Below are 10,198 nucleotides of genomic sequence, written 5' to 3'. Positions count from 1 at the left end.
ACCATAATGTCTTAAAATGAGGGAATTAATATAAACCTGTCTGAGCTGTTTTTTTTTTTTTAAATAATGAAGTAATACTTTTTGACCAAGTAGATTTGATAATTGAACAGTGCTGTGATATAAAATTGGATGAATGTCCTTTTAATACAAATCTTTACTGACTTCCCTTACTAATAGATCATTCTGTTTTTGTTTACTTTTATGACAGAGTCCCAGAATAATTTCAATTTATAGGGCTTTAAAAGGAAATTGTGTAAGAGCTTTAGGGGTTTAATTCTGTTTAAAAACCCATTTTATTTCACCGTATTACTCCCTAATAGCTTTTCTGGATCTGTTACAACTTAGAGCTTTACTCCTGATTGATTCAGCCACGCTCAATCCCTCTTAAGAGCACAAACTACAAATGCTTACTATACCTACAATCCTGCCACTCCAAATCATTTTGGGAATTGACTTCCCGGTACAAATCAAGCTGGGGATTTATAGAATGTCACTGTAGCTTCTTCAGTCCTGGGTGGTACATGAACGGAGGCAAAAGCAGAAAGTTCTGTGTCCTGGAAGGAACAGCAAGTGCGCTGTGACCCGCTTCACTCCTACGACTCTGAGCCTGTCAGATCTTGTTACCTAATTGGAACTGAGATGCATCTGGTCTGCGTTTCTGCCGAAACGACACAAACAGCCCAGGACTCATCTTTACACACCTGACCATCTAAGTTTGATACAGTGACGGATGATGAGGTGATGGACAATCTCCTTTGTAATAAATGTGAGTTAAGATAATATACAACTTCAACAAATAACCAACAATCAATATTGTACAATCGTCATAACAGTTCTAAATATAATCTTTATTCATTTTTTTGTAGCCTTTCCCAAGTTGGCTGTATGACGAAGTAAAATTAGAAAAAGACAACATTACAGCTATGCAGAAAAATTAGTGTATGACATGAAGTGAAATTACAAAATGGTTTGTGACATGTAGATCAGTTAGAAATGTTATGAACATGAAGTGAAATTACAAATTTCTGTGCAATATAAAGTGAAATTACAAATTCATGCATGAAACAAAGTGAAATTACAAATGACTATGCAACATGAAATGGAATTACGAATTGCTTTGTGACATCAAGCGAAATAACCAATTGATGTACTGTACATAATTTCTCTGCAACATGAAGTGAAATTTAAAAAATCATGTATGACATGAAGCAAAATTACAAACTGCTGTGTGACATGAAATGAAATTTCATGTAACATTAAACCAAAATGACAAATTGATGTGCAGGAAGCAAAACGACTAATTTCTCAGCAAGATGAATAGAAATTGCAAAATGCTTTATGACATGAAGAAAAGTTCCAAATTCATATACATGAAGCGTACCACAGACCATTTAAACATTTAAGGAAGGAGTCTTTAGTGTCAGTGCCTTTTTAGCAATCAATAAGTTTGCTGCCACAGGAGAGTCTTCAGGAAGAGGAGTTTCTTGTTTCTTGTTAATACAACAAGCTATTACATTAATAGCTGCTGTAATGTACAGGAATTGTGTAATAGGAAGAAAAACATGACATTTCTATGCAACATGAAGCAAAATTGCAAACTGATATGCAACATGAATAAAGCAGAATTACTTAAAGCGGAATTACAAATATCATTTCGTTTATGATAGTTTCAGTAAGTAGATGACCTGAAGAACAGTGCTTGATTATTAAATGAGAATCTGTGAGAGACTACACAGAGAAACTCATCTTGAAATATTCTGTTCAGCTAGGTTCAGCTCTTTAGAAGACTGAAGCAAAATCTGTCACTAAAACAACATTCAAGACAGTTAAATGAAATAAACTACACTTTATTTCAATATTTAACTTGAAATTGTGTTCATTGTGTTATTCAGCTGGACCATGTGTTTATGGATATAAATACTGTATGTACCTTCATTTGTATTGCAGTAAAATGGATGCATTCCTAGATCACAATCAAGTGAAATCCATCCATCCATCTTGTATACTGCTTATCCTTCCTTCAAAAGGAAACTTGGAGCCTATCCCAGGGAGCATGGGGCACAAGGCGGGGAATCGAATGAAATATCAACTGAAATTGCCTACATGTGTAGATTTATACACTCTGTTGGCAGTTTATCAACCTTAGCTATATATCTAAAATACCTATGCCCACTGGCTCTTTTATACAGTACATCTACTGGATAGGTGGTTGTTGTAGTATTAGTAGTAGTATTTGTTGTGGGTGTAGTATTAGTAGTAGTAGTATTAGATGTGGTATTAGTATTAGTAGTAGTAGTAGTAGTAGTAGTAGTAGTTGTAGTAGTAGTAATAGTAGTAGTTGTTTTAGTATTAGTTTTAGTATTAGTATTAGTAGATGCAGTAGTAGTAATAGTAGTAGTAGTAGTAGTAGTAAAGGATTCATGTCAAAGGATTCTTGTTACAAGGTTTGGTGAAATTAGTGTATTTTGAGATGTGTTTGCAGAATTTTGTAGAGCATTTTAAGAATACATTGAAGTGTTGTGCCAAATTGTGTGGTTCTGCAGAGAGGTTCTGAGAAAATTCTGATTAAGTGAACATCTAAAAAAATGCTTGTTAGCAGTTGTATAAAAAAGAAAAAACCCAACAACAACAAACTATAATGAGTTAGAACCATGGCAGCACAATTTGTGATCTATGTGTGGAAATATTTCTGGTATCAATAGTATTATTTTTGTTTGTTTATTTGTTTGTTTGTTTGTTTGTTTTTAAGCAGAGTTGCAGTATTGCAAATAACAGGCAACATGAAGAAACCATTCCTAATCATAATGGAAGAATGTATTTGGAACCCCCAATGTGTAGTATAACACATTTAATTAATCAAATGATCTTTTATTCAAGCATATTGAATATAACACTCTTTGATTACAACAGATCTGCACAAGATGTCACCAGTACAAATAACAAGGGCTTCATCTTCATCTGTTCTTTCCGTTGGATGGTGATTATAAAGCCATTACTTAGACCAACAGTAGTTCTGCTGAAATACTGCAGCTGTCTAGAGAGGCAATTCATTATACAAAAAATGTTTTATTATACAATAAATTCATTATACAATATAATGTGAAAAATCTAAACAAAAAGAAAACTCAAGATAAATTTTTGCTATCATAGGCTAACAAATATTGTTTCCTTGAGACCAAGAAGTTGTTTTATTGATATGGTTAACTGGCTTGTAGATGCAAACTGGGAAAAGGAACAATATATATGCCATGATGACTTGCTAATTGGGGAAAAAATGAGATACCATAATAAAAATTAGCTTCACTTGGTAATTGCCTAAAATGTAGTGTGCTGTGTACAGTTTTACTCAGAGGTGAACTCGGAATAATGTCATTTTCAAACTCAAAACATTTGAGCTACAAAGTGGGGGGAAATGACACCTCCATGATCTTGTGTGATTAGTTAGCAAGCTAGCCAGCTGATCATAAGTTTATAATGTAAATATTTTCTCAAAACAGAGAACTGTGTGGTCAGTATTATAGGTTTAACCAACTAAGGTATCTACTGTATGTTGATTGATCTAAAGTGAATACTGTTATAAAATCATTTACTGTTCATGGTGTGAGCAGCTATGTTGACCCGATGTCATATGCTGAACTTTATTCTCAAGTAGGCAACACAATACATTAAGAGCCAAGGGCACATAAAATTTTTAACATGATGATCAGTCTAAATTGTTGTTATATTGTCTTCTTGGAAACATGTAAAAATCATGGAGAGCAGATCTTTTTTTAAAAAAACAAACAAACAAACAAAAAAAACAACAATTTACACCCAACATCCTGTTCAAAAGTTTAGACTCCCTGGCTTTTAATGTATCGTGTTGCCTTCTTGTGAATGTTTGCAGCTTTTTTAATTGTGTATGAGTCCCTAAATCGTCCTCAGTGTGAAAAAATGGATTAAATTATTATTAACATTTAGCAGATTCTGTAAGACATATACAGTATAAACTTGTGACCTCAACTGTATGGTGAAAATGATTTGTTTGTTTGTTTTTTTCAATCAAAGGAAACGACATGTTCATTTTTTTTCAGTGATTGACATGGTTGTCACTTCCTCGAGAGACTTTGTCCCTCCAGTAAATAACTCAATATCTAAACGTCAGGAAATCCATAGTTTTCTCTTAGACTTGATAAAAAAAGCCCAAAGAATCCTACAGCATGTAAGCTTTAGAGACAGAGAAAAGAAACCACTTTGATTAGCACACTAAATGAATTTTGAGCAAGCCTCTTACAGAAAGAATCAATTGCATTTGCATGTACAAGACATCTGTACTGACAATGCAATCGTATTCATTAAGCAATCAGTAGATCATTATACAGATGGACAGTGCAAGCAACATTTCTGTAAGGAATTTTCAGTTAAAAAAATAGCCACGACTGGTTCTGCATCTTTGTGCCTATGACACTATATCACACTCTTCTGGTAGCAGGCTAATTGTCTAATGCTTTTCTGTGAAACTTGGCTATTAATTAATACTGCTAAGAACTTGTTTGCTTTATTTTATTTATTTATTTATTTATTTAAAATCTCCTACACAGTTTTAAGATGTCTGATAAGATTACAAAAATTGTTGTTTTGTTTTGGTTTTTTTTGTTTTGTTTTGTTTTGTTTTTTAATCAGATTTGGGGTGACATATCTATAAGAAATGTCAGGTAAGAAAGGTATGTTAACATCTACTAATTTTGCCATGTAATTTTTTAAAAATAATTTTTTAGGCTTGAGAAATTTTGCATATGACTTCATGTCAACATGGCTGCTCACACCATCAGCAGTAAATGATTTTATAGTAGTATTTACTTTCTATCAGTCGTCATAGACACATTACTTAAATTTATAACATTGACTATATGTAAATTGGAAATCTAGCAAATCTCCACCCTCTGCTCTGGTTAACTGGCCTTCATTGCATACTGGAATATGATTGGCTGTAATCATTTATGATGCAATAACAATTTCCTGTTTAATACTAACTCACATTTTCCTATCTTGTCTGAAGAAAATGACCAGCTAATAACCCAACGGCTGGGTTACACAAAACTACCCAAAAACTGGGTAGTGACTGAGAAAATAGCCCAATTAAATGACCCAAAAGGCTCATCCCAACGTTTGGGTAGTGAATTAACCTAGCATTTTTTTTAGTGTAAGTAGATTCGTTTATAAATCTAGAGGTAACCAGGGAGCCTTTCAAAGGAATAGGGAAATGTTTAATTGTCTCTCTTTTCACTTTTTGCAGTAACGAGAATTAAAATGTTATAACTTAGTTACATTTAAAAAAAGAAATAAAAAAAGAAACATATTTCAGTTCAGAAAATAATCCAAATGTGATCGTGTGAACAGTTTCCCAGGCGGCCACACATTCACATGTACAGTGTCGTTGCGTGGATATCTCGACATCAGCGATGCACGCGGTAGCCATGGGAACTACAACGTGACTGGCCTTCTTTCAGGCGCGAGCCGCTTTATAGGGAAAACAGTAGCCTACTGCCCTACTAAATAGTATGTGAAAGTACTACGTGACGACAGGATTCTATAGTTACCATATGATTGCACAGAGTACTCTTTTTGCCATACTAGGTACTACAGAAGTGCGCTCTCTCTCTCTCTCACTCTCTCTCTCTCTCTCTCTCATCCTCCCCACAGCGCTTCACTTTGCGCATGTACGGCTCACACTTCACATTACATCCACACCAAGATGGCGTTAACGCGGCTATATTGTCTTCTGGCTCTCCTCACCATACAATGTGAGTCATGTTTTTTTTTTCTAACAGTCTTATTATTATTCTTATTCTCCACAAAAGTGTTGGTGGAATTTGTTGCAAGTTGTTTTTGTTTCTGGTCATGTTTTTTTTTTTCACTCATATACACGGAAAACGTAAAGTAGTCGACGTGTTTGTGAAGCGGCTGCTTCATACTCTTAAGCCAACTAAAGTAGAGAATAAAGCCGAGCATCTAGAGCTCTGTGTGGAAATACAGGCATAACGTTTGAAATATAAAGTATGAAGCGAATAAAAGTAGCTCAAGCTACAATGTTTGACAGTATTTTTTATTTATTTTTTTTTTTTTGTAACTTGTGTTTGGCATCGTTTCTTGGACTCGCGTCCCGCTCAGATTTGCTTTTCAAAGAACAACAACAACAAAAAAAATCCTGTTTTCTTTTCCTTTATCTTGTTTGTGTAGCAGTTATTTAGATGTACATTGATTTTGGCGAAGCATTGTGTTTGTGTAGGTTGAAAGTCTATACTTCTCGCTCGAAACGTTGTTCCAGTCCTCAAGTAATCTCTGCTTTAAAAGTTTTAACACCCCAGTCAGAGAAAGCGGCGTCTAAATCCGCGTTAGATCTGCGTGTTTCAATGTAACACTCATTGGTTAGCTGGTTTCCAGAACGTTCGACTTGAGCGCGTGAGGAAAAGTCTTTAACGGTTTACTGATGCGGAATAACGGTTTTGTCTGATGCTGGCTGTACAGGCGAGTCTGAACCTCCCTCAGTCGGACATGTATTATATGAGGAAGGTCACTTTTTCCAGTTAACTTTTCATTTCAGGGATATATTAACGTTTTCGCTCGTTTTTTTTCCAGTCAGTGCTACTTTTTCGAGATTAGAAGAGTATGTCAAAGTTAATGTCAGTTTCAGGAAACGGCACTTAAGTTCTCTTATCTTATCTGGTTCTTATCTTATGACCAGATAGTTGTGCACTCTTAGGAAATAAAAAAGTACTAAATTGTACCTTTAGATGTTCATTCACGCTCAGAAAAGGGGGTACTAAACTGTAATGTTCCTTTTTCCCTCGCTCTCAGAAGAAGGGTATATACGTCACCATTCCTTGTCTCTCTAGTTTGCTTTCATGGTCATGTAGGCTACACAGAGGATACAATGTCCCTTAACTCAAGGAATACAGTTTATAATGTATAATAAATCAGAATGAAACTGCATTACTTCATCACTGTCAATCTGTTTGACATTCTATGTCGATTTATATACCCTTGCCAATTTAACCCTTGACCGAAAATGTATTATCTTTTCTTTTTTTTTTTTTTTTTCCGGAAAAAATAACAAACTCCTTAAAATCACAAGACTTTAGGCTATTAGTCAATACACATTTCCCAATTTATTAGTCACTGAGTAATTTGTAGTGTGAGTAATAAACTGAGATCTAGACGTATACATGTATACAGTACCTATGTGGAAGAAAGACACAAAGGGGATTTCAGTATCGAAAAATTAATAAACGGAAGGAATATTCTCGATAATACGCCAGAGATTCATTTGTTCCTTAATTGTGAGTCATTTTAAATATTGGATGTGACTTGAGTTTTGCACTTTAGAAATGCTCTTAACCTTGATGAGATAAACGGAGAAGAGAACAAGTGAATATTCGTGCATATTTTTAAATAAATGTTTACATAAAATTTACAGCCTTTAAGGCATTTCACCATTTTTTACGACCCTGTAAATTCTTTAAAACTAGTATAATCAGTTGTATCAGTCCGTACAGGATTTTGCTGATTTTTTAATTTATTGTTGCGGCTAAAATGCTTGATTTTGCTTCAGTGTTTTTCAAAGTTTGCATTCAATTCGTTGAGATTTTTGTCCCTTTTTTTGCAGAAAACTACTTGAATTGCCAAAATTGCACGCGCTTCAGAATATTACGGAGTTTGCTTGACTTTGTATCATAAAATCTCGAAATCCTAGAGGGAGTAATATTTGAATTTGTTTGTTTAGGGTGTGACCCCAACCTTTTATGTTGCAATGTAGTGACTGATTGATTGCTTGCTCGATTGATTGATTAAGGGCCACTTACTGGTAGAGCTTTTAGTGCTATGACGTGAAGGGAGTAAGTAGACCTGGAGGAAGTGCTCACTCTCTGTGATCACTCGAGCGTGAGGACTGGCTTAAATCACCCAACATATAATTAGCCTTACTGTAAATCTGTGCCTTTTATCTTGTTTAGGGTCTTTCTCTAGCTGCTTTTTTAATCCAAATAATTAAAGTTTTGCCCCTACTGTGACTTAAAAAGAAAATAAAAATTCGTATGCTGCAAAGTGTGGTTATTCACATAGAGACAGAAAAATATGCCCAATCCTTATCCTCCCAAATCCATAGATCATATCAATTCTAAGGTTTCTGTAATATCTGAATGAGGGTGATGCTTGTAAGTCATGTCAGAACCAAATGTTCGGACAAAAAGGCTGAGATTCAGAGCACTTTGTTATTGTCTGCATGTTTGAAAGCCGTGTCTTTAAGAAGAGCAGCGGTGCTCTGGATGTTATCGAGTGTTCTATGCCAAATTCAAGCAATGCCAGGATTTGCTGGAGTTGGACAAGTGTAATGTAATGAAACAGTTTCAGCTTAGGCTAAACATCGAACATTACTCTCTGTCATTTAAGATTAAGTGCAAGTGGGAGACGGCCATTTTCTGCAGGCATATGAGTATTAAAACATTGGAAAAAATTGTGAGAGGCTGATTCAGACACGTCACATTTGTAGGTAGATTTTCTACAATTATTATACCAACATTCCATTTAATATACATTGAAATACATTTCGCAACATAATTTTCCCATATGTCTGATAAACCGATATATGTACATGAATATTTAACTTTTAAACATTGTCCTGTGTTCTGTGGAAGGGCATGTGAGCAGATATGCAAATGGTCTCACTTGTGCAGTAAATCAGACACTCTGCAAGTTATGTGTTCAAATATTGCATCCAATATGTGTGGAATTGTTCTTTTAAGTTTCCTCACTTTATAGTGTAAGTGTCAGGAAGCCTGTAATATAAGAGTCACAGGTAGGTTGTGTTGCATTGTTTTGATAAGCTTCATCATTTGGTAATAAATCAGCAGTTAGAGAAAAGAGAAAGTGTTGAAAGTATTTTCCCCAAGAGGTGCCGTGTGTCAGCTGCTTTCCCTCCCACGGTTTCAGAGCAAATGTGCTTCAAGGCTGTGTGAAAAGCTCGCTGGTCCTCCTGGATTACTCCATTGCCTGCCTGAAGACTCTGATTTTAGTAAGTGTTAGAGATAAATGAATGTCATGCGTGAAACCTCTCCCCTCACATCAGTGTCTGTGCGAATCTTTTGTGGTTGTTTTTCAGTGCCACCGTTTTGATGTGAAAAAAGGCATGCATGTCTCCACAGCAGGACGCTTTTAAAAAAGCCGAAAGCCAGCACAGTCGTAGCAGAACAATGAGATCTAATTTAGATCATACAAACGGCAGGTATGAGGAAATTCCCATCATGCCATCCCCATAGTCTAGAGGAACTTCCCAGACATGGGGCACCAAAGTAATCCACATGGGTACCACAACAGTCAGTACATGATGAAACGTGCTGAGTCTAGGAGCAACAGGAGACCAGCGCGTCTGGTGGTTCATCCGCAGCGTAATGGCCTGAAACAGCTGAGCGCCTGTGGGCTGGAGTGGCTGGAGGATGGCACTCACACGGAGGTCAGAGAAATATCCGAGGCAGCTCACCACACCACACACAATCAGCTTTGGGAACAAATGTGGAATGTGGCCTCACAGGATCACAGAGCAAATGGAAGCCTACAAATATGTGCAGGATCAAAAACACTGCACCGAGAGCATTATACTGGCTTTTCTGTGTCTGGAAAAGATAAGAAGGTGTAGATGAAAGTGAGAAACTCATCATTCATATAGAAAGAATAAATATATTAGATTAAATATTTAATTATATTGGAGTCCCGAGAGGCCATTATTATGAAATTAATAGTCAAAAATTCTCTTATTTATTTCCCCTGTTTTCTGAATTTTTTTAAAATTTATTTTGACACAGCAGTGAAATACTTCTTGTCTGTAAGTATCCATTTAAAATGTGTCTGTATTTTGAGAAAACCGAAAAGCACACTGTTTGCAAACATTGTCAAGGGGGGAAAAAAATCTGTTTTCAGGTTGCTCTATGAAGTTGAAAAGTTGCCCCTTTCTGTGTCTCCGATTCTTAAATAATGCAGCAGGGAACAGCAACAAGTGTGTGCTATTCTGGGCCGGAAATAAGCCAAAACATTTTAACCTGAAGATATCACAAATGAGATCATGGCTGCTGTATAGAATAGGTCACCTGTTGATCTAACAAAAGTCGCAATAAATTTGTCCAAGTTACCAGCCGCCATGTAGAAAGTCAGTATTAAGTTTTTGCTA

The 10,198-nt window shown here is 35.7% G+C and overlaps 1 protein-coding gene across 1 annotated transcript in view; it reads left to right on the top strand.

The window, feature by feature from the left end:
• Nucleotides 1–5,608: 5,608 nt before the first annotated feature.
• Nucleotides 5,609–10,198, top strand: part of jam3b (junctional adhesion molecule 3b) — a 38,191-nt gene continuing 33,601 nt past the window's right edge. Inside the window, exon 1 of the mRNA XM_053648720.1 lies at nt 5,609–5,783. Coding sequence (XP_053504695.1) covers nt 5,735–5,783 — 49 coding nt within the window. The 5' untranslated portion in view covers nt 5,609–5,734. The remainder of the gene's footprint in view (nt 5,784–10,198) is intronic.

Source organism: Ictalurus furcatus, chromosome 18 (assembly GCF_023375685.1).
Source record: "Ictalurus furcatus strain D&B chromosome 18, Billie_1.0, whole genome shotgun sequence".
In the NCBI taxonomy this organism is placed as follows: domain Eukaryota; kingdom Metazoa; phylum Chordata; class Actinopteri; order Siluriformes; family Ictaluridae; genus Ictalurus; species Ictalurus furcatus.
The sequence above is the reverse complement of the archived record's forward strand: the minus strand, read 5'-3'. Positions and strand labels throughout refer to the sequence as shown.